General features: G+C 35.9%; 1 protein-coding gene across 1 annotated transcript in view; it reads right to left on the reverse strand.

The window, feature by feature from the left end:
• Positions 1–19,594, reverse strand: part of LOC126831999 (receptor-type tyrosine-protein phosphatase N2) — a 155,545-nt gene extending 135,951 nt beyond the window's left edge. The window contains exons 1-2 of the mRNA XM_050562676.2: positions 19,344–19,594; positions 382–429 (exon numbers count right to left, since the gene is read on the reverse strand). Coding sequence (XP_050418633.2) covers positions 382–429; positions 19,344–19,458 — 163 coding nt within the window. The 5' untranslated portion in view covers positions 19,459–19,594. The remainder of the gene's footprint in view (positions 1–381; positions 430–19,343) is intronic.
• Positions 19,595–27,345: the final 7,751 nt, after the last annotated feature.

Below are 27,345 nucleotides of genomic sequence, written 5' to 3' on the forward strand. Positions count from 1 at the left end.
CTCAATATTTTCTAGTCAATAGATTTACGTCATCACAATTCTTTTTTTAATCTGGAGGCTAATTTAAGAAACTAGGAGGCATTTTGAATTCCCACACGTGTTATTCTCTAACGCTGTTTAGAGCGATTGTAACAAGAATATCAATATTGCTCCTACTATATCAACACACTTTTGTGATAATTAAAATGGAAACAACACATATTTTAAAGTGACGCTCTAGATTAAACATCCATAAATCTTTCAACTGTCATTATTTACATGTGATAAGCCATGGATGGTTAAAACCGCTAATTTCTTTGTTATGTTGATTTCAAAGGTTAAAACACAAATGTGAAAGGAAATTAGGCACATATACACAATCATGTACATGTATATACTTACCATCGTCACAGACTTCTTCGGGTCCACAAACATTAGCAACAAGACAGCCTGCAAAATATCAATTAATATTAATGGGTTAATTCTTTTTTTTTAAAGTTTCATTTGTTATTAAAAATAGTAATACATGTACATGTAGTTTTATTTCTTTTTCTTTTTTTTTTAATGGCAACAGTATTTTATTTCAAATGGATGAAAATGATCTGGGAACAGCATAGCCTATGTCATCCCGCTCCCCCAAATAGTTACATTCAATATCAAATGTGATGAGTTTCATTTCATTTAATATTGAATGAGAAAAGTTTCATTCAATATCATATGAGAAGAATTTCATTTAGTATTAAATGTGACAATTTTCATTCAATACAATATTGAACAAAAGAAATTACAAGACTACCCTCATTGAATTGTTAAAGTTAGTAAACTTGTGAATGTTATCAATAAAGCTGTCTGTTATTATACATTGACTAAATGCACTTTAAAGATAAAAATTAAACATGTTATTGACAATGGTACATGTACATGTGCGTCTTGTAGTTTTAAACCTTATGATGGAACATAGACAGCATGATCATGTATATACCACCAAGTTGAGTGGAAGAACAAAGCAGTTACTAATTAATGGTTGTATGTTTGATCCTTACTGACGTCAAATCCTTGTTTTGAACAATTTGTTTCGAACAAGACACTTTATCCACCTATTCCAGCTGTGAAACGACAAAGGGTACTATCACAATGGATAGTGCATGTTACACAAAAGCATGTTGCAACTAACAGGCAGCATGGTTGGAGCATTATAAAAATCTCAGAGATAAAGGGAGGCAACCAGACTTTACCAGAATCTTAGAATCTGGGTAATAGTGCATAGTCCTCCGAGTATGCTTATAAGGTAGTGTGGAATTTAGTTTGTTATAACAATCATCATTATTATTATATGTTACTGTATATCATAATAAAACTCCACCCTCTAAGAATATCAAGAAAAGCATAATTATTAACAACATATACAGCTCTCAACAAGCCAACAGTGAGGCTGATGTCCCCCGCCGAAATAGGAAAATAATTAGAGGACACATACATGTATAAATTTATCACAAATTATCTTTTACAAAGTATTGAACAATCAAACAGTATATCTTTACTTATAGTCTAAGCATACAATGTTTTTGATGGAATAATTATAGCATATTAAGGGGAAAACATGCTCTATGCCTACAGATCTAGAGTTTGGTTGTATCAACGGGTCTATTTTCCATCTTGCTGCAAGTTGTGCCAAGTTCACTGTTTTCTTTCTGTCATTAAATGTCAATTCATTATTGCATACTACATATTTAATTAATTTATAATAGTTTCTTTTTCAATTTGAAGTATCAACCAATCAAATTGCTTATCTCTGCTTACCCTAAGCGGAAAATGCTCATCTTCGAACTCCATCAAGGCATTGACCTAATAAACACATACACCAAGTTTGAACATTCTAGCTCAATTAAAAGTTATCGTGTCCCAAAGCATCAACCAATCAAATTGCTTATCTCTGCTTACCCTAAGCAGAAAATGCTCATCTTCGAACTCCATCAAGGCATTGACCTAATCAACACATACACCAAGTTTGAACATTCTAGCCCAATTAGGAAGAGAGTTATCGTGTCCCAAAGCATCAACAAAGCATCAACCAATCAAATTGCTTATCTCTGCTTTCTTCGAAAGGCGGGGGACAATTAGAAGATGGGGGAGGTGGGCTCGCCATGGGGAAATGTGCATGCCTGTCCAATATTTCCTAGATTCCCACTTAGTCTACATGCAGGTCTATCCTCCTCCGTTTCGCCATTTAAAAACAGTAATATTTGGAATCTAGTATGATTGCTAATTGACATGTGCATGTATGGTAAATATACACAAGAAAGTACCGATATATCACTATATAGATCAATATTTCTGTTTAAAATTACAGATGCTATCCTGCGTACAATCTTGTTACTGAAGAACTCTACAACGCAATAAATCAAATTGATGGTAGATCCATTTGGAAATAATAAGACAAGGCTTTTAACATGTCAGCTATTCACACAAAACTCAATGACCTGGGGCTGAATCTAGCCAAACTTGACTTTTTAACTTTGACTAAAATAACCAGCATGACAAGAATCCAGAAAGTACACGGATATGATGAAAGGATTTAGAAATCTTTGATCAGAGTATTTGATCAGAAATAATTACAGCTCTTTAATGACAACAGGTTAAAATGGGTTTATGTCACATGTCATCATGGAGAATGGAAATTTAGAGAGTGAAGCTACATACATGTAGATTAGCAGTTTACAAACGAATATACATGTATCGTTTGTATAAATACACTATAGGAATTGCATAGCTTGCACATGGTGTTTGTTTTTTTATAAAAATGTGTTAATTAATGTAGGATATGCAACATGGGAATTACCAAACTCGGAAACGTGTACTTGCTAATTCTATTGATTCTCTTGTTATTTATAGTAAATACAAGCCATGAAGCACATGCTTTGTTTATGGTTGGAATATATTATGTAATTCAGGATCCCAATTCTTGATTCGCAGTCCTATACATGTAGATATGAAAACCTCCATAGATACATGCATATGTAGCCTATTCAATTAACTTTACCTACAAGTAGCAACAATTTAATAGAGGATGGTTTTAAATAATTGCTAGAAAGTATTGATCATTGTTCCAAAATTACACACAGTTAAATGATTTCTAACAATAATTCAACTGAAGGGAATTAAATTTTTGAAATGAAATGAAATGTTGTTTTTTTTATGTCCTATTTTTCTGCAATCAATTTTTGATACATGTAATGTATATCTTTTGTTGTGTAAGAATGAATGATATGGGGTTTATTGTCTATCAACCCTATACTCCAGTCATTATCAGAATTTTTATACATTGATGAGAACTTGTCTAGATATCACCATTTATCTTGATTTTAATTCCAACTAAAGGATTTGTATGTACACTACAGTGTTTTCATGGATGAATGGACTTTTGTCCAAACAATTGTGTGGTAATGGTAAATTAGATATCAATCATGAATAGATGGAACCAGACTTGAAAACCATGTACCGAAGTAGAGTTATGGATTATTATGTCCCAGTCGGAGCAAAACAGTAGGGCGTTAAATCCCATTTCATTTCATAAACATAGCCTTTATCGTTGTTTCAGATTTTACAGGAATACATGTCGAATACAATGCAAATGGAATGTCAAATGTAAGAAAATGTAAGACAAATGGAGTTTCTGCATTTCATTGAGTGGGCTAATGAAGATGGGCAGACGCCATGCAGTGTGCTATGCTGGATAATTTATCTGCACAGAGGCGCCATGACCTGTTCTTATTCAAATTCCAACTGTCAAGGGATCTTTTACATGCCCAACAATTTGTACACTGGCCATCGCTTTTCCATCCTACATCACTGACACGGGGGGAACCAGGCAGCAACAACCTAACACAGGGAACGAACACAGGACCTCCAGGTTAGCGTGCCAACGTCTGACTTGATCTCGGCATCCATGGACTAAACCCAGTTACCATTTAAAGTGAATTTTCAGAGGAAAAAAAACATGGCAAAGTCAAATAACAGGTGCAATTTGTTTGTCAAAGCATTTTGGGAGAACTTTAAAGGTAAAAGAATACATACATATACATGTACCATAAAAAAGCAACTTGCATTTAGAAAATAGGCCTACCCGATTCTCTATTTTCAGCTCCAATTGCAATTACAACTTTAGCATATTAAATAAAGATGTCAACCATAATCAGGTGTAAACAATGAGGACTCCACATCAACAATCTTATTTTCAAACAGCAAGATTTGAGTTTTTAGTGTGGCTTTGTTTTTAGCCAATCAAATTACATGTAGCCCATTATGGTTCACTCCAAAACAGATCATAAACTAATCCAAAGTGTGACCAAATTGTTCCTGGAAATTGGTTCACAGCGTGAAATCAGATCGAGGTTTTCCCATGTACATTGTCAATTTGAAACAACACTTTTTTGCTCAGTTTCAAAGTGGGTTACTATATTTTGCAAAATAATCTCATATGTCATAGTGTCGTCAAGCTTGATTGGCACTTGGAACTGCAGCATGCAGTTGTCCATATCATGTTAAGTGAAACATTAATAAAGCAGCATTATGCAAGATTTATAAGATTTATAGAAAGAACTGATAGTTCTTGTTATAGAATAGTTTAGAAATAGATCAGGCCTATTATTAGCAGTCTCCATGAGTGATGTCAAGCATTTTAGGAAAATTTTGACTTGATCAGTCATATTAGCATTTAACTCAGATGATTATGGGCTTGTTATGTGAATAAATTTCTAAATAATGCTAAGCAAGAAAAATGCCATACAATAGGCGAACCTAGCTCTCGCATTATAACATGAGCCATAAATCTTAGTTTCCCTTAAAGTACACTGCTCTAAATAAATTTACATATATCAATGTATCATGGTCTCAAAGGAGTTTATGGTCTCACAAAATATCCATTAAATTATAAGTAACTGTAATTTCATTCTTTTTCTTTCCTTTTACACTGCTCTTGCAAAGTTTATGACTTTGTCCATAGTATTTAGATTCAACAAAAAAAAACAAATAACAGCTTGATCTATCTAATATACTGGTATTAAAAGACATCCAGGAAGAGAGATAAAAAAATTCCAGCTGAGGTAAAATCCTGTTATTAAGCCAGATAAACAAATCGTTAGTTTTATCTCATCGTGGGCAGACACGCTTGATTCAGTCTCCAAAAATCAATAGTTTATTCTCATTGGAAAGTTGTAGCAAAAAAATAATGCTAAAGCTAATGGCAAAGAGCTATATTGACTTCAAATGACTGGCCATTGTTCATATTGTTTAGGCCTAATAGATGTATATAATATACTTAATGATTGATGAGCACCTGCCATAATGGTATGTTTTATAGGATGTTGCAATTGATTGAGTTTTACATATTTAATTAATAAAATGCTTCACTAATGACAGTGAAATCACTGGAAATCAACTGTAAAAGAACAGTTTGTGGAGAAAGGAAGACTTACATGTATTATAGAATTAGCAGACACAGGCAGTGCAGCTGCCCAACAGTTTGTTACATTCATACATACACGATGTTACACCTACATGTAGGCGACACCAACAGGACTTTTTGTTCTTTGAGAGCACCATTAAAAATTTTCCTTCTTATTTCTTCCAGAACAAGACTTATTTAAAAAAACAAAAGTATGTTTGGCTGTTCCAAATTTTGAAGTTAAAAAAACCCACCTTCCATGTGATTCAAGTGGCTATTTATTTATGAAAGAACAGAAAATCAAACTGGTCGGACCGTAGCAATATACATGTATCTGATATTTCACAATAACCTTAGTCTTTATTTTATTTTGGTGGTTATGTCACTTAACTTGTTACTACAATGTCTTGAGATCATTTCATGATTTTTGAGAAAGACAGGGAGAGAAATGGGGTTTAATGTCCACTCGACACAAACTAGGTAATCATATGGTTCAATTTTCTTTCAATAATTTGCTTTGCGCAGAGGGGTCTTTAGCAGTGGGAAGAAACAGAAGGACTTGGAGAGATGACCCTACTCCTTGTCACACACAATGACAGACCTGATCAAATGCACATGCATTAACCATTACCCCCACCCCCAATGATTTGTGAAGAGTACATTCTAAAGGGATGACAAAGAAAGCATTCTTATGTCTTTCAGGTGGGTCGATAAACAATGGTTTATCCATGTACACATTGGCATCCACATAAAAGGACCCATGACAAATTTTCCATTCTGGCACTTCACAGGGGACTAGAGAAAAAACTCAAATGTACCGGATGTTAATCTGATAGTAACAGTGAATGATTTGCATATTTTATGGAAAATATCAAATTTCTCACGGCATATAATCAACACTAATATGCATTCCGATTGTATTGTCTATTTAATATTTAATAAAGTAAATAAAATCAATATATCAACACAGGATAATCTCCCAGCTTCGATACAATCAGATTAAACACAGGCCTATCAATAAGATTTTATGAACACGTTAAGATGGCTGTCAGCATGTGATAATATTATGACATCATCTGACAATAAACAGGTGATCGGCCATCCCAAACTTAGACTGCCTTTCTACAGTTAGCTCTGCTTATTCTCGAAGTATGAAGTAGATAGATCTGTGTGTCGAACAGTGATGGGATTTTGCCCGTATATTCCGGACTTGTCCGAATCTTTTTTCCAAACGGGATTTGAATATTTTGACATGTGACTTTTAATTGTGGTACGAATTCATCTGCTTAAATAACGATAAGAGTTATGCCCCTTTATTTCGGTAAAATGTCCGACAAGAAAAATTTTGAAATCCCATCACTGGTGTGGAACTGTGACTGGCCTACTATAGATTGCAAAATGGTGAAAACTTCAAATTGGAAACAGTTTTGTTAATATAATATTTGGTCAAGAAAAAGAAGAGAGAAATAGAAATAGTAAAATGTATCATTTACATAAAGGGTAGCATAGATCGATGATGGAATTTCGCTTCATCAGATCTTTGCAAATACTGACAGGATTGAACTGATATACCCATTTGAAATTGAAATTGCAAGGACTCCTCAAATACAACAAGCTCGGATTTTAACTGATGGTATGGTGTTGATAAAGACTTATTATCGGATATTCATATTTAAAAAACTTTAACGTCACTTAAATTATATGTATGATCTTTACAGCTAACAATACATACATACATATTAAAAGATAGCGAAAGCAAAGCATTTCTAATTATGTACATAGTGAGCATAAATTTTAAGTTGATCGAAAACATGCAAAGGCAAGAATTTAGGTATTATCTTCATACCAATGTATATACAGGTATCCCGAATCAAATATTCAATTTAATTTTGTTTAGAACATAATGTACATGAAACATCGATTTGTTCATTTTATTTTTGGTTATCTACTACACATTAATGTTATAGCGAAACTCTGTCAAACACAAGGCAGCCTGTTTACGACCATGTAAACAAACTATTTGGTATATTTTCAGCTTTCCGAAGATGCATCCTTACATGTATTCACATACACCATGTAATAGCAGTTAGCAGCAGATCCTAAACCCAATGTGAATGTAGCCTTGGGTTAAATTCTTGTCTTATTGGCATACATGTACATGTAATTATACTAGGTAGTGGGCAAATATTTCGCAATACAGATCATTCAATGATCATCAAGTAAAGACATACAAGTCTGATAGCGTCACATGGAGCTTACACAGGACATGCCGTCTTTAATCAATAGAATTGATAACACCACCCCCACATACATCTACATCAATCAAAGTAGGAAATATAGTGGGAGTAACGGGTCAATAATATCTTCGTCTCCTACATGTAACTTGGTAAACTCTCAATATCAATATATCTTTTAACTGGAATAACATTCTCCATCACTGCTCCCACTTGAAAATATGTTAAGATAGATATGGGTTCCTATCTATAAAATCCTGTTGCCTTCCAGGTCACTTGGAGATTCAATATCAAACTATGAGCACAGATATGGAAATAATAGGAGAGGTTGATCAACTATGAAAGGACACATTCCCTGGAATATTTTTAGGACTTCCAAGTGGTTTCCATGTCTCCTAGTCTCTGAGACACTGCAAAGCAATACTAAGTGAATTTCTTGACCTCCAAGCAAAAATTGAAATGTCCACAAAATGTTATTTCTTCCATTGATATATACATGTAGAATCATAGATAGTCTTTTTGACATCCCCATTTCCCCATTCATGACATGCCAACAATGCCAGAAGTTTGAAGAATATAGTTTTGTCACAACAAAGCCAAATGACAGGCTCCCCTGATGCTAGTTTTAACAAAACATCTAGCGAGACGTTAATTACTGTCCTTATCTTACAATAATCAATAATGTTTGTAGATCTTTGATCCTCCAAGGGATCACAGATCTACAAAGAGAAATTCTAACTATTCAATATACATTATAGAGACATATTTGTTACATGTATGTATCATTGGTATGTCGGAACATATATTCCAACATAATCTTAATCGGTGGGACAACAGGATTGAAAAAAAAAAAGGACAGATATTCCTTCAGAACACTATCCAACTTGAAGACAAGATTCAAAACATTTTAATTGTGTCCATAACAATTCCAAATTAGTGATTATGCCGCATTTATGACGAAGCATACATGATGTCACATACATATACACAGATTATTTTGTCTTGTTTTTCTATCTTAAATTCTATTTCTATCTGCTTGCATTGGCACCTATTCAATACGCATATTCATTGGAAATTGATCTCTTTTCCTAGTCCCGATTAAAAAAAATTGGGTACCTGTATTTTTGTAATGTTCATTTTCAGCTCTTATTTGTCTAAAATGCTTAATAATGAAATTATGTTGCAAATGTGGTTGAATATTTAATACATGTACATTGTACATGTATATAGGTTTCTTAATATATATTATAGGAATGACTGTCCAACAGTTATCCATTCCCACTAAGATCTGCATACCAAATTAGCCAAGCCATCTACTGCTAAAATCACAGGCCAGTCATTTAACAAGATTTATCACCCAATAATATATTCTACAGTAGATATCGCTTGTGTGATAATTTCATAATCTACTGCGATGTCTACTTGGGAGATATTGCTTTACATGAATTTGATTGGTCAGTTGAAACGGAACTACTTTTTTTTTATTAAAAGTAATTTCTTTTTTATTAAAAATGGACTATTTTTATACTCCCACATTTTTATGTGGACGTATATTGTCGTCGTCGCCCCTGTCCGTCCGTCCACAATTGTTTGTGAACAGTCTACAGGTCACAATTTTTATCCGATTTCAATGAAACTTGTAATATAGGTTTATCACCCTAAGATCTCGGTTACTTTCGATATTGGCATCTATCGGACCATAACTTCATGGATTATGGCCCCTGATTTTACGAAAAATCACGTTTTTTGGCTTGTGAACACTGTAGAGGTCACAATTTTTATCCGATTTTGTTGAAACTTGAAATGTAAGTTAATAACCCAAAGATCTCGGTTCCTTTCGATATTCGCGCATATCGGACTGTAACTTCCTGAATTATGGCCCCTGATTGTACGCAAAAACGCGTTTTTTGGCTTGTAGACCCTATAGAGGTCATAATTTTTATCCGATTTAAAAAAACGTATTAATATATCACCGTTAAACCCTAAGGACGGTTGAGTTCGAATTAGGTGAAAATCGGCCCAAAACTGACAGACAAAATGGCCGCCGTTCGTTCTCAAATAGCGTAAAAATATGGTAGATCAAGGTTGTGGACCCTATAGAGGTCACAATTTTTATCCGATTTTGTTGAAACTTGAAATGTAAGTTTATAACACAAAGATCTTGGTTCCTTTCGATATTCGCGCATATCGGACCGTAACTTCATGAATTATGGCCCCTTATTGTATGACAAATTGCATTTTTAGCTTGTGAACCCTATAGAGGTCATAATTTTTATCCGATTTAAAAAACCGTATTATTATATCGCCGTTACACTCTAAGGACGACTGAGTTCGAATTTTGTGAAAATCAGTCCAAAATTGACAGACAAAATGGCCGCCCCTCGTTCTCAAATTGCGTAAAAATATGGTATATAAAGGTTGTGGACCCTATAGAGGTCACAATTTTTATCCGATTTTGTTGAAACTTGAAATGTAAGTTTATAACTCAAAGATCTTGGTTCCTTTCGATATTTGCGCATATCAAATTGTAATTTCCTGAATTATGGCCCTTGATTGTAGGAAAAATCACTTTCGGTTTAGCTTGTTTTCTATCCATCTCTCGAAAATGTGGGCGTATCCTGCCTGGCAGCCGCTGGTTATTTAATGACCTGGATGGAAACACTGGGCCAATATAAAGGACTTTGCAATAGTTGAATTGCTGTCAAAAAATGATACATCAGTACCCCGTAATGTAATCAGGTTCAGTAAAAGTGAAATCTATAGCAAAGAATTATATTTATTTATTTGTACTTGTAAGAAAGGATTGGGTGATAAATATAATTTCTTACTAGTCTTTTTTATATCAAAAAAGACTTGTAGGAGATTCTCTATATATATATAGTGAATCATGTGGCTGTTCCCTAGGTTATTCAGTTTAAGACACCGGTAAAGAGCCTACATATATATATACACATGTATATTATGCGCATGCTATTTATTGAAATGTAGATATACCATGTTCAAAATGTCCCACTTCAGTGGAGGTTAAATATATCTTAATGATCTACATGTACATGTAGTCTGAAATGTCTAACATCTTGCATTGTGATGGTTGACGGCCATGGGAGTCAGAATGTCAGAGGATTTTGTGAATTTTTACACAGGTTCCCATCAAATATGTTATCAAATCACACAGTTTGATCGTGGAATGGCATCTTTAATCATTTACCTTTTTGAAGCTTTGTATGTGGGAAGTTATGCTCAACAAACAACGATTACATGTATCTACATCACATGTACATATCATTAAATTCTATTACATAATTATAATATTCACATCTGGCATTATCCATTTTGTCTATCTAAAACATTATTTATAAAATTCCTCAAGATATATTCATCCATTAATGCAATATTCATAATCTGGGTTTATAATTGGTATATTACATGAATCATAGAGAATATCATATACCAGTCTACATTATTAATGGATGATTATTATCAAAGCTCTATTACTTTTCAGGGGTGAAGAAAAAGAAAGACTGTGGGTGTCAATCAAACCAATCAATTCAGTCAAATGGGAAACCATAACAAATTTTGTAGTTACATATACAATGTATGTATATTGTTATATCAATTCTAAAGACTATTATACAATACAGAAGTGTAACACAATGTCCAGTTACATGAATCTAAAATTTTCAAATGAGACATTCTGAAATGAGTACCGGTATAAGCATATACCATGCATCAAACATGAAACTTATCACTATTTACTACTAAATGAAGCAATACAATGTACTTGTAGTTTGGACAAGGTATAACTTATTCAGCACAATAGTCTCCTGTCTCATTGACCGTCTTTATTAGCCTTCAGTGATTCAGAAAAGCAGGACTTGAAACCTCCCATATCATTTCCTGTCTCATTGCTTCCAACAAATGATGGTAGTTATGTATGTACATGTAGCTGTCTGCATTACTAATTCATTCCTTTGCTTTAAAACTATTACAATATAGTGCCAATGGTTCTAACAAAGAGATGATTTTCATGCATTTGTTTTTACATAGCAAAACCCCAAGTCGACACTATCATTGATATGTCAGTCTCCAAATCATCCACATCAAAACTGACTCCATGCATACAAGCATGTAATACAGATGTTAACCATATATTAATTTTTCTTAGGTTCACACCAAATTTAATGATAGTACATTCATCGACTTTCTAACAGTATAAATTTATTAAATAATTCATCCTCAACAATTATTACATTCATCAAGTATGAATCACATCAGTCTTGTTAATACTGTTTCTAAATCAATGAATAATATTATCATTATATATTCACCATTACATGTAAATGTATTGTGTGCATGTATGTCATACATCAGAGAGAAAGGGAGGAATGGAGTTTTATGACCACTTGACACAAAATGTCATTTTGGGACTAAAATGTGGTAAATTTTATTTTGATAGTTTGTTTGCATACAGGGGTCCCAGAGAGAAAACCCACTAGTTTGGGCATGTGACACTACATGTACTCCTTGCCGCATACAACAACAAGGTTGGGGTCCAAACCAATCCATTTGACTCTATGACACACATTACAGGTACAGTGTATCTACCATTCTAAAGTGCATGCTTTAGACAACTTGACCGTTCCCCCCCCCACACACACACACACACACTACATCATAGACTAATACCGCTAGAAACAAAATGGTTTTAACGTCTTACTTAACAGACAATTGGTTAGGGCCTTAAAGAGAATCATTTAAAGCCTCAGTGACTCAGTGGTTAAGGCACCTTTTTACTAACCAGGAGAGTGATGGTCGGGAAAGTTCCCTGGTATTTTCCAGCATGGTTTCTCCTTGTCAGTGCTGCAGGATGGAGGACTTGGCAAGGAACAGTGTCTAGTCATTCAGATGGGACAAAAAATGACGTCCTGTGCACACCTCGGAGTTTGAATTCAATTGCTTTCCAGGCAAAATTTCTGTAATTGCCATTTACAGTGGACTTTGTCAATTCCGACATCCTATGGATTACACAGCATGTCGGAATACTCAATTGGCAAAATACCGGAAATATCATACCAGAAGTATTATTGTACCTTCGAATACCGGAAGTATTGTTATAATGTACCCTCGAATACCCAGAACTTAAAATATGATAACACTTTCTGTACATTCTGTACGAACACACAATATGAACACAATTACAGTGTATAATGATAGTGATTCTTCATCTCACCAATTTATATATAATGTCGCTGTATTTGACGTGACAAGAGATTATAAAATTATCAAGGTAATCAACAAAAACCCGACACATGGTTTATGCTCACAGATAATTCATTGGCGATTATCCAGTGGAATATTCAGAATCCGGATTGAAGTAACAAGGAAATAAATCGGGACATGAAAATGATGACAGATTTCACAGAATGCCAGTGTATTCAGATGTTGGAAGTGACAAGAGTCCACAGTATATTATAGATGTCAATTTTGTTAAAACACTTTGAGGAAAAAATCGATGGTGCAAACTCAACACGATAGAGATTTTTAATTTGATTTCAGTTGGAGTAGCCCAAGGGACATAAAAAAAAATTTCATCATATTTTTGACAGGTTTATATTAAGGCATATTAGGTTAAATTCCAGGCCATTAGAGAGAGAGAGAGAGAGAAATGGTGTTTAACGTCCACTCGACACAAACTAGGTCATTTCGGGACTAACAAATGGTTAATTTTATTTCATTAATTCGCTTGCACGTAGGGGTCTTTAGCAGTGAGAGGAAACCAGAGGACCCGGAGAAACCCCACGAGGTTGGACAGGCGACCCTACTCCTTGTCACGTTCAACCGGGGATTCGAAAGCACGCCAGTTGACTCAATGACAGGCCATATGATACAGCACGCACGTGCTAACCATTCGGCCATCCAACCCCCAAGGCCATTATAAGTTGGATGTTATGTTTCTTGGAAGTTTATAATGTCATGTGTACATGTACATAAACATTGGTGAGTTTTTAGGGATTTCCCTCCTATGTTAAACTAGTTCCAAAATTACGATACCTAGTTTGTGTAGAGAGGACGTTAAACCCCATTTGTCTCTCTCTTCTATATGTATGTATTGGAGCATAAGAAAAAATAAATTTATAGATTACAATTAGCATATATACTACATGTATATTACAATTACATGTATCAACCAGAAATTTCTATGATCTTGAATGCCAATCAATAACTAATCAATAATCACAAAATAATCAAATGTAAATATTGTCTAGGGCAACTTTCACAAACCCATGGTATCCTTAATCTATGGCTTACATATGTATAGTACTACATGTACTAACATGCACACTGAATAGCTACACATAAAAAATTTGTAAGACAACACTTTTTATGAGAAAAATGTCATGATCGTGTGCTTTATCCTTTATCATCAGATGTTGGGATGGGATGGGCATTCAAAGCGCAAGATAATGATATACATGTAGGCATATGTGATATCACAATTAATGCTTTGCATCAATGAAATTGAATCACAATGTCGTTGTATTAATTCATAATAAAAATTGACGTCAAATGGGGTTTTGGATTTACATGTACATTGTACATGTACATGTATCTCTTTCAAAAGCTCAGTGTGTATGTATATACGCCAAGATGAAGATAGAGAATGTAATTTTCAAGGCCGCCCCCCCCCCCCTTCCCCACAAAGATACATTGTCTCAGGTATCGGGCAAGCCCCCTCCAGCAAAAATTCCTGAATCCACCCCTGCTGAATGTACAGGGTCTTGTACATGTATTTTTGTAGCCAAGATGTCACACCTGACAAATTAGAATCTGGCTTGAAAAATGCCAGACGTTAGAACTACACGTTAGAACGATAATTGTTATACATCTTGTCAGGTTTCTGTCTCTCCCACACACCGAAACTCAAAATAAAAGCGTCAACTGAATAGGTTTTCATATCCCTCTTGATCGAAATCAACTTATGTCATTCTTCAATTAAATTTCTATTCTTATCTTGCTTTAGATCGTTTAATAAACACTTCAAAGGTCTTTGCCAATCCTGTTTACATTACTGTATAAAATATTAACAGATATTAAAGGGTATATAGCTCTATTCTTTAGAACCTTAAAATAGATGAAAATGGTTTGAAAAACACACCATAATGTAATATATATTTTATCAAACAATATCTAAAATAATATTACATACAGGTTTTTTTCAACATAAATGTATTTCATGAAATATGAGTGAGTGTACAAAAATGAATTTACATTCAATTTTTAAAATAGTTATTATAACCAGGGAAATACATGAACAATTAAATTGTCTGGCATTGTTTGTGTCTGTATTGGCCAGTCTACATGTTTTGGGTTTTTATTTAGTTGCCGGCAACTGGATGTAACTGTGAGTATGCGATCAGTAGCCAGTTTATGTTGAAGTATTTGGGCTTGTGCCTGGAAAACCACCAGTTGACATCCAGGTGCTGGTACATGTACATGTAGTTGCCAACGTTCTACTTTTCCGGCAGCTACACAGTAGCTGTACTCAGTTTTTCTAAAATGGTCGACCTACATGTTCATGTACCAGTACACAAAAACAGCAACCAAATGTATCCAGTCACATGGGCTGTCACATGATCAGCATTCACCACTATTGTGTTGATTCGCTACATGTACATGTATGTAAACACTTAATTATGATAAAATGAAAGAAAAACTGTTTTCCTAAAGAGGCCACATATTTTGGCCAACGGATATTTTTGGAAATTTTCAGCTTAATTCTCCTAGAGTTAAAACAGTAAAAGACTGTCAGTTAAAGAGACGAATTAGCTGAAAGAAAAACTATATAAATTTGTTATTACAATATTTTATATTTTGAGATGTCTCTATACAGAATTAATGCACAGTACTTTAACTTCGTGCATAGCCTAAAACTGTAGCTTCGATCAAAACAAAATTTTTTGAAAAAGTGGGCAAAATTCAGCAATCATTCAAAGGATCGCAGTGCACTGAAAATTGATAGCTTTAGACCTCCCAAAAACCCAATGATTCAAACCAAATTTCAAATATGTCTGTTCAAAAATTGTATCATCTAATGATCTATAATCTACATTGTAATAGTATGATCCCAAAGCTTCACAGTAGATCTAAAAAAAATCTAAACAGTAGTGTAGTGTATATATCGTGTTCACAAGGTTTTCATCAAACAATTGGGGCTCAGGAATGGAAAGCTGAATCTCATGACCCATATGCTTCATACAATATTTGAAAACAAAAGAAGCCAACAGTAAGGCTGATGTCCCCCGCCAAAATCAAAAAAAACCAAAACAGATGACACATATTTGTCCCATAGCAGAATTGTTATGTTCCAAAGTCTTGACCAATCAAACTGCTTATTGCTACTTAGCCTAAGCAGAAAATTCTCATCATTAAACTTAGTCAATGTATTGATATAATCTCACCCTATTAGAACCAAAGTTACACGTATCTGTTCCAATGTCTCAATCAAATTGCTCAACTCTGCTTAGCCTTAGTGGCATTCACGTCATAGACACCATTTTGAACATTCTACCTCAATAAGAAGGAGAGTTATTGTTTTCCAAAGTCTCGACCAATCAGATTGAAGTCTCTACTTTGCCTAAGCAGAAAATGCTCAGTATTGCACCTTGTTCAGGTATTGATGTAATAAAACTATACACAAAGTTTCACCACTATCACTCAATTAGAATCAAAGTTGTCGAGCTCCAAAGTCTCTACCAATCAAATTGCTTATCGCTTTGCTTACCCTGAGCCAAAAATCAAGGTATTAATGTAATGAAACTATACACCAAGCTTCATCACTCTCACTTAATTAGGACCAAAGTTATCGTGTCCCATAGAATCAACCAACCAAATTGCTTATCTCAGCTTACCCTAAGCAGAAAATGTTCACCGTTGAACTCCATCAAGGCATTGAAACAATCAACACCTACACCAAGTTTGAACATTCTACCCCAATTCGAAGGAGAGTTATTGTGTTCCAAATTACTTATCGCTCATTATCGAACTTAGTCAAGGTATTGATGTAATAAAACTATATACCAAATTTCATCACTCTCACTTATTAGGGGGTCACGGTGGCTAAGTGGGTAAGACATTGGCTGGCTAGCCTGCAGGTTGGGTGTTTGATCCCTGCATTGGCTGAGAAAGTTCACCCAGATTTCCGGTGTGGTTACCCCTTGTCAGTGATGCAGGACGGAGGGCCTGACAAGGACAGCTGTCTAGTCATTCGGATGAGACAAAAAACCGAGGTCCTGTGTACAATTGGCGTGCATGTAAAAGATCCCTTGACAGTTGGAATTCGATATAAGAGTAGGCTGTAGTGCCGCTGTCCGGGCAAAATTTCCCTCATAGTAAACTGTATGGCGTATGCCCGTCTTCATTAGCCAAGTTCTGAGCAAAACAGTAGGATGTTAAACCCCATTTCATTTCATTTCTCACTTACATGTAATAAGAACTAAAGTTATCGTGTGCCAAAGCATCAACCAATCAAATTGAATATATCTGCTTACCCTAAGCAGATAATGATCATCTTTGAACTCCATCAAGACATTGACAATTACAAGGAAAGTTATTGTGTGCCGGACAGACACACACTTTCTTCGAAAGGCGGGGGACAAATATATGTTAAAAACTGTAGCGTTTACAAGGTTTTTTGGAACAGGGAGGGTAACTCCAGAGCATAAAGTCATGGAATACTGAATCTCCATAGGGTTCATTATCTCATCACTCCCATGCTTCACACCAAACTTGAAACAAATCCAATAAATACTGTAGACTCTATTATGTTCACAGGGTTTTGGGCAAAGGGGCATACCTCTGGAACGAAAAGTTGTAGAATGCTGATTATGGAGAGGTTTTGTCCTCTATGATTCTCACCAAATTTGAAATAAGGGAAGCAACACCACAGAACAGAAGATTATGGAAAAAGTTCATTCTCTTTATGACCCCAATGCTTACCACCAAATTTGGAAAAGATCCATTAAAAACTGTATGTACATGTACATAGCCTCTATTGAGTTCACAAGGTTTTCAGAGAATCGCCATAAGAGCGTGGAATACTCAATATAAACAGAGTTCATCCTCACATGACCACAATGCTTCACACCAAATTTGTAAAGAATCCGAAAAAAACTGTAGCCTCTATCGCGTTCACAAACCAATCATTGATGAACAGATGGGCGGACAGGGAGAGTACACATCTAATACACCATACTGAAATGTAGGCGTATAAAAATCTGACAAGCTTTTGTGTGCGTTCGCGTTTTCGGCAAAGGGGGAAGGGGTAAATTCAGAATGAAAGGTCACGGAATGCTGAATACTGATAGCGCTCATCCTCTCATTACCTCAAAGCTTCACACCAAATCAGTAAAATAATCTGTTTAAAACTTTAGCTTCTATTGAATTCATAGGTCTATTGTTGATGGACAGACTAACCAACAGATATTGTAAAGGGAGAGTGAGAGAGAGAGAGAGAGAGAGAGAGAGCAATGGGGTTTAACGTCCACTCAACACAAACTAGGTCTTTTCGGGACTAACATATGGTTTAATTTTATTTTAATAATTCGCATGCACGTAGGAGTCTTTAGCAGTGGGAGGAAACCGGAGAACCCGGAGAAAACCCACAAGGCTTGACAGGCAACCCTACTCCTTGTCACGTACAACCGGGGATTCAAAACCATGCCAGTTGACTCTATGATACAGCGCACACATGCTAACCATTCGGCCATCGAACACCCCCATATTGTAAAGGAATTAGCAGTGGGAGGAAACCGCAGGACACAGAAAAAACCCATGAGGTTGAGCAGCCAACCCTACATGTACATGTACTCACCACTTTGAATGAAAAACAGATAAAAAAGTTAAAATTTCAAAAGGATTTAAAAACATTATCTAGTACATGTATTATAATGTGTGGATGCAATCAATAGCTTCCATATTATTTATATGTTCATATGTATTGCACATTGCACAGTATAATAAAGGATACAAAAATAGGGTATGGACAGATAATCTGCATGTACTGAACAATAAACATATTTATGTGGTCAAAAAATTTGTAAGTTATATGATAACCTCATATGCCTACATTGTATGTTTTAAAAAAACATATGTTGTAATGCATGTGTGATAAACAAATCTTCACCATTTTTACAAATAATGGAACGTTTTAATTTTTCATATTCGAAACATTTTTATTAAAGTCTGACAATATTGACATTGATGCCAATGTCACAAAAGCACCTTGACTGTCAATGACATGTACATGTAGTAATGTGGAAGGTATTATGACCAAAAAAATACCATAATAATAATTTCTTAAATTTGAGCAAATATTTCTATTAACTTCCACATATATGTAAACAAAAATGACGTTTTTTTTTAATTCAAACCACTGTTTTTATTGTGACATACGGACAGAAAAACTTGATGCCATATAAGCCTGATAAACAATTTATACTCCATATTTTGCATCTAATTATTTGCTGTTCTAATTATCATAACACGTGAACAGATTGTAACACAAAACACAACGGTACGACCATTTATAACCCTATTTTACGTCCGATATCACATAATAACAGATTTATCAAATTTCCGATAAATTTTCAAAGAGCGAAAAAAACGGGATTCGGAATAACAGCACTTACCAATGGTTCCTAATGGAAACGGTTTAGAAATGCCAGAACGGTATCCCTGCGATATATTAACTGTCACTGAGAAAATGAATGCTGTGAGATACAGCAGAGAGGTTAAATCCTTCATGTTTTAACACATGTCCCCAATTCACTCTAAAGTCACTGTCAAAAAATTTAAATTCCTGTTCAAAACGGTAAATTCATGTTCACAGTCCAAATTATGACATTACTCCATTTCCCAATATGGCAGGACCGTATCAATATTCAGTAGTTATCGTGATGTCACGCGTGACGTAGTTATCTCTTCTCGTTGTAAACTTCATTGATTTGATTAACCAGACGGTCGATAACGGTTTATCGATCGACGTAGGCGGGCAACTCGTTTATAAACAATGCATAGATAACAGTGCTTGATAATCGCGAAAACGCGCACATGCTGTCAACGGGGTTCTCGAAATTCTTCCGGATACAGTTATAGATTAATGTATATCATTATGACCATGGATTCCATGGATACGTGTCGGCTATTTCATGCGAAGTGTGTTGGTTTGTGTATATTTCTTTTAATGTGGGGTATTTTACTTGTTTTTTTAATATACGCATGTAGACTATACCATGTGTTGCTATGGTCGCTCACCGAGGATTCGTTTTAATGTACGGTCGCGTTATAAATTGGCGAAATTGAAGAACTGAGTAGGTGTAACATTATTATAAAAATAAATTGTATCTCATTATTAAATCAATTCGTGATCGGATTGTTTTGATATTCAAGAAATTTAAGGCTGACTACGCTAAATCATTGGGGCCCCGTCAAAATGTGCTTACAGGTACATACGATTCCTTTGACCTACGTAGGGGTAGACTTGTAGTAGGCGGGGCGGAGGTCGGTGTTTAAAGCTCAGCTTTCTGATAGCTTGGGATAAAGCTCAATACATCCTCTTATCTGGTGTATTTGTAATATTTGAGAATTTCTATAATTGTTCTTAATTAGTACGGTCCGTTCATATTCCTGAAGCAATGTCCCGAGAAGTATACGGTCCCCTCTTATAAGGTTGTTGAGACGTTAAACCCCATTTCATTTCCTAATATTAGAGGGGGACAGGTGGAGAAGCAACAAAAACTTGTCGCTATCCACACAATGTGTACTTTTAATCAACGAGATTACCACAAAAATAATTTCGCAACTTTCCCACCTGTCTCCTTCTATAGATATAAGATATAAATTTGTCTGTTATGTAACCAGAGTATTGACCACCATGTCAACAATAATTGACAAAGTGTTCGTTATAAACTGCCTAAACAATCAATATCATATTCACTAATACGGGAACAGTGCCATCAACTACTTAACACGTTTTCCTGTAAAGGTACCATCAAGGGTCTGTCACTGCATTGTCGATGATTTATGTTTGTAGCAATGAACCACTGGAATCGAAAAAAGTATTCTCTTCTCTCAACACGTTTTATATGCCATTTTGAAGCTAACAAGCATAACAGGTCATTAACGGACTGTAAGTTGTGAATACATGACGTGAAAAAAACTACCTTTAAGGTTAATGTGAAATTATGCGTTCAGTAAGTTCTATCCTTTCTCACCCCGAAAGTAACCGTAAACTCAGATGTTATTAGTTTTTTGGAGACTGCGAGTTCGCAAATGAAATGAAATGAAATGGGGTTTAGCGTCCTACTGTTTTGCTCCGAACTGGGCTAATGAAGACGGGCACACGCCATACAGTGTGCTATGAGGGAAATTTTGCCCAGACAGCGGTCTACTCTTATATCGAATTCCAACTGTCAAGGGATCTTTTACGTACAAGCCAATGTGTACACGGGATCTAGGTTCTTCGTCCCATCCGAACGACTAGACAACTGTCCTTGTCAGACCCTCCGTCCTGCATCACTGACAAGGGGGAACCACGCCGGAAAATCTGGATGAACTTTCTCGGCCAATGCAGGGATCGAACACCCTCGTGGGTTTTCTCTGCGTCCCCCGGTTTTCTCCCACTGCTACGCGCGAGCGAATTATTGAAATAAAATTGAACCATATATTAGTCCCGAAATGACCTAGCTTGTGTCGAGTGGACGTTACCCCCCCCCCCCCCCCCCCTTCCAACCACCCCACCCCACCTATCTCTCTCTCACTCTCTCTCTCTCTTCTCTCTCTCTCTCTCTTCTTTGTTCTTGGGACGACGCCAGTTCAAGTATAATTGACATGAAACCCGACATGCTTGTTCCCTGAACAATATTGCGCATAGATTGAAGGACTTGATATGCCGTCATAATTCCACAATTTGGCTGGTTCCTGGTTCATAGGACGGTCGGATATGATTTCACGGGGAACGGAGTCAAACCAGATACCGAGTCGAACCGCGACACTAGACTATAGAAATGAATTATTCTATGGATATTGCCGTGACCAATAAATACATATAGCCTCCATTTTTCTTCAATAGAAGATCGATATCAGAAATAAACCAGAAAGCAGTAAAGATAATGATCGACATTAAATCGAACTATTCCACCCTCGTCGTATAATCTGATCACGCGAGGATTCCGGCATTCCGCCCTTATTCCTAGTGTAAATAAACCACTATTCTCTGGGTTAACCAATGGAGCCTAACGAGTAAGGCGCTGGCTAGCTAACCCGGAGGTTCGTAGTTCGATCTCCGTGTTGGCCGAGTACGAGTAAGTTCTACGGGATTTTAAGTCGTGGCTTGCCCTTGTTAGTGATATACAGGACAGAGGGCCTGGCAATGGACAGCATGTAGTCATTCGGATACGACGAAATACTCAGATCCCATGTACACGTTGGCGTGCAATAAAAGAACCTTTAATTGTTGAAATTTGAAATAAGGGTAGGCCGTTTTTTCTCGTTCTGATGATTAGCACTGCATTTATAAGACTGGACAATGGATTATGAATTAGATTATACAACAATTTGAAATGCGATGGAAAACATCCAATCTGATTAAAACAAAGATCCTATTTCGTTTCGTTTTTTATAGTTCAAAAAAACGAAACGAAATATAGATCTGTATTATAATCAGATTGGAAAACATCACTGGATTTGAGAAAAAGGAACTTATGATTTTGGTTATATTCCTCGGTTTTATTATATCAATTTGACCATTCAAGCACCCTTGCCTTTCGTGTTGGCTTGCGAAACAGTTAACGATTCTGGTCATGACATTATCAAAGCATTTCCAATGGCCATAGTATTAAAGATCATTACTTTGTCATTATAAACTTAACACTGAAAAAAGTGGCCATTGATCTACACTGTTGTGCCCAGAAATACATATTCACCAAATCCCTAAAGAATTTACAGAATCATTAAGTTCGCCATCACGCAACCGTTCCCAACCTTTTGACCCATGTTTCTCAGTTTGATGCAGTCTGACGTATTGTAAATTGTTGTTTACAGTTAGTTGAATATGTCAACCCATTCTATTGTCAGTAATGTCGATTCCGTCGCCTTGATTTACTGTTAATTAACTGTTCATAGTCTAATCTATTCGATAATACAGATCCTTGATAACCCGAAATCACCATCCATTAGTGCCCTCATCGCGCAGGAGTCAAATCACTGCCTTTGTTTATTGAAACCATCTCCTTACCATAACCATCAGGTAGAATCAGGCTCCAGATGCATTGGACTGATGCCTTTAGTAGTTTAACGCGGCGATGTTCTCGTGGGTGTAGGGTCGAAATATACAACCTTTGAAATGTTGTTTTACGGACAATGACACCCCTCCCCCAACCAATAAGCTTCAGATTAATAGCATTTTAATGCTCTTAAAAGAGCATTATCTTGAACATGCCATATTATTGAATATTTCAAAGTGATTCGTCCTAATAAAATCTTCTAATATGAATCGACAGAAAATATTGTTATAAAATCTAATATGTGTAGATAAATCATTGTTTACCCCGAGAGTGTCTTATACATTGGCGGATCCAGGAGGGGGTTTGCCAGGTTATTGTTAAGGAAATTTGACAGTTTACAATGCATGATGCCATCATCGTCTCCAAATTACGTACGCATACATACACACTAAGCTTTTTGAGGAGAGAAATCCAACACAAAGAGTTAAATTCAACATCCCGTTTGACGTCAATTTTTATAATGAAATAGGATCACATTGTGAATTAATTCCTGTGATGCAAAGCATTAATTGTGATATCACATCATTATCTGCACCTGGTATACGTGTTTACAATAAATATTCATGTCCATTTATATCACACTATCACGTACACAAGACTAATGCATGTCTAGAATCAGGGCGCATGCCATGGAATTTGTACATGGCTTTATACACAGCCGCTATGCCTATAGATCCCAAGCAGTTACGTCTACCATGCAATATTTCATGTTTGAGGACGCAGCTACACGAAAAGTCTAACCCCTAAATGTATCAATGAAAGATCTTATAGGCTTTTATTGACTGTCTCTGGGGGAGATTGCTAATTGTAGGCGACAACCCGATAACTCGACATCACGACATTTTAACCTGACATGTGACATTACAACCCGACAGGGCCGTGACTAGCCCAGAGCAACGAGGGGGCGGGAAGTGTTCTCAGGGGTCCTATAAAATTAACGGACAATATATAGCTATTTTTTTTTTAAGATCGACTATTTTTTCACCGGTGGGTGGAGGGGGGAGAAATTTTTTACGGGGGAGGCTTAGCCCCCCCCCCTCCCCTAGTTACGGGCCTGCAACCCAACATTTTAACCCAACAAAACGACATTTTCACCCACACCACGACATTAAGGGTGACATCACGACATGATACCAATCAGCCACCATAAATCATTACTTGCGCAAAGCATTAATGGATGTACCGTTTGTACTTGAGATTACATCGACGCTACACTATTAAGCTACACTTTAGCTGATTGGAACCTACTTTTTAGAAGTTAACCGCAGGTCAATTCCCCCAGACCCTGTGAGTGGATGGGGGGTTGGATGGCCGAATGGTTACCGCGTGCGTGTTGTATCACAAGGTCTGTCATTGGGTCAACAGGCGTGGTTTCGATTCCCCGGTTGTACGTGACAGGGAGTAGGGTCGGCTGCCCAATCTCGTGGGTTGTCTCTGGATTCATCCCACTGCTAAAAGATCACTACGCGCAAGCGAATTACTGAAATAAAATTGAACCATATGTCAAATCGTAAATTTATGTCAGAGATGGTTAAACTCTCCATTGCTTGCATGATATAGCAAAATCGAGAGGACCCTGGTCAAAACGTCGTCATAAATAAACAGCTAAGAAACATGCATTCTATAATATGTCATGTTTTATTCCGTTACTAAATGCAACTCAAACAATTTACTTGGATTAAATCTTTATACACACTCGTGCAAGAAAGTTATGTTAGAATATAAAAATGAAATCGGTCAATTTTTAACACACGTAAAGGAGCTAAACCCCTAGCTCACTGTTATCCATAACATTCGAAATTAAAATCACAAATTTGAATTCAGCATTGATCTTTAAATCAATATTGGTGTTGTTATCTTACCGTGAAAATATGTGATAATAATATCCCATATTTAAGACACAGTGAACATTTTAAATTCAGTACACGACTTGGTTTCGAGCGACATGTAATGAACAAAGAAAAAGATATCCCAGAAATCTATGCGGATGTAATTAAGAATGATGGATTCACAAACAAATTGTCTAAGCAGGCGCAAACGACTATCGTTCTGTTTCACCGAACTTAACTGATTAGAATTTAGAATTAAAATATTTTAAAAATGAGAGTAAATCACTTTATTTACATCCGTATTATATTAATATGTGCTTTCATACCCATTTTAAGGTTCAAAGGAATAGAGATTTACGCTCTTCAAAATGTTATGATCCCATCATAAATTATATATATATTCCATTATTTTTCGCGTAAGACTTCGTATTTTAGACATGTTTACAGTAAATTTGCGAGTCGTACAAACCCTTTATTGTTGGTGCAAGGTGTTTTACGAACGCTACCACAAAATATCTTACGCTATAGGTGCTTCGATTTTCGGTAATAAGGAGAATCTGATCACGTAATTTTGAATATGATATTATTTTAAAGATAAAGTGCCATTTATTTTCTTGGCGAGAATAATAATTCCTCTGTAAATTGTATTAAGTAACCCGGCGAAAATGAGCAAAGTGTAACCCGTATAGTCAAACTACGCCAAATTAAAAAAAAATATTAACTTTATAACCGGACAAAACTGAATGCTTTTTGAACCCCGATTCTTCATTCTCAAAGCAAAATAATAATCTCGATATACAGCGGCGTGCTGCTTTTGGAACGCGGAGAGTTACTTGACTCTAAAATGCCCTGCAATTCGCTCCATACTAAATCAGATTGAATTACTGGGAAAAAATTTCGAATACATTCTTTCATGACCTATGAGCAATGAAATGTTTATTTTTCTCTTCTTATATTAAATTGCTCATTCACGCACTTTCCTGTGATGTTTTTAAGAAGCCTTTTAAGATAAATTATTATGTTGGATAGAACTTGAGCGTGTCACGCGATCACTGGGTCAGACAACAGATTTTTTTTTTCAAAAAAGCCATAACATTAGACAGTTTTATGGTAAATTGTTAGCCACTTTAGTTCCAGAATATAACCAGATGATTGTTTAACCATCCCCACACTTTTAAAACCCTCAAAACATTTATTAAATTGGACGTATACTTAATTTCCAAAAATTATTTCGTAGGGGCTGTATACAGACCAGACCGCATTTAAAATCAATTTGAATGACTTTGTGCAACGCCTTCCACTACCACCTTTCGAAAATCCTGCAAAAGAGAGAGAGAGAGAGGCACACACACACACACAAACCATGTCATTTCGGGACTAACATATGGTTCCCTCGGGTGAAAACACACGAGGTTGGACAGGTGACCCTCCTCCATGTCACGTACAACCGGGAAATCGAAACCACGCCAGTTGACTCAATGACAAACCATATGACACAGCGCGCACGTGCTAACTATTCGGTCACCCACCCCCCGGAAATCCTTCAAAAGCAATTGGATATCATAAGAATGGAAAACGACGCATGTGTCATGGGTGTTTGCCTTGAAAGTTCTTCGGCATGTTCTGGAGTGGTTTCCCCGTGTCAGTGGTACATTGCCCGATTCCTAGAACATTCTTAAGCACGTTCTTGTGCTTAGATTTTAAGTAGACTTTGCATTTAAGTAAACTTACCTTATTTTGTATTCCCAGAAAATTCTTAAGAACATTCTTGTGCTTAGATTGTAAGTGTAAGTAGACTTCAGGGTAAGCACAAGCACTTTCTTATGTGTTCCAAGAAAAAACTTAAGCACAACTTTGTTCTTAAACATTGCCAATCTAAGCAGAAGTCCCAAGCAAGGTATACGGCTTGCTTACCAACCTTACGTCTATTTCTGCTTCAAACAAACAAGATATCTGACCGTAGAGATAGGCCTATTCGACGGCATTTCATATTTATTTTAATACCAAAGCGACAATTAAAAGACGGAGATTATTCTTTCTTAACATAATCTCGAGAAGAAGGCTATAGAAAATTTTGCTTCTACCCTGAAACCATTTTATTTATTTGCCAATTAGTAAACAACACAAACACGTGGCCTACTATAAGATCAGGCGCCCTCACAATTTTCAACCTGTTTGCATGTGTATAGGGAACATGTCAAATGCATTTAAATCGACCATTTGCCGGGAAATTAATGAAATGGATAAACAAAGCAGCTGACCAATTTATAACGTAATTCGCATACCAAAACTGTTTTTATGACGTTAGAAAGCATCATAGTCTCAGTTTACCAATCACAGTGTGCTTAGACTCGTACTTGACTTGTGCTTACGTAAGAATGATATTTTATAAAGTTTCTTACGTAAGAAAAAGCGAAGCATGACTTTGTTCTTACTTTAATAATTTTTTTAGGAACCGGGCCCAGGACAGAGGACCTGGCAAGGACATTGTATAGTCGTTCATTGGTTGTCCGGGCAAC

The sequence above is a fragment of the Patella vulgata genome, chromosome 9, assembly GCF_932274485.2.
Source record: "Patella vulgata chromosome 9, xgPatVulg1.2, whole genome shotgun sequence".
NCBI lineage: Eukaryota > Metazoa > Mollusca > Gastropoda > Patellidae > Patella > Patella vulgata.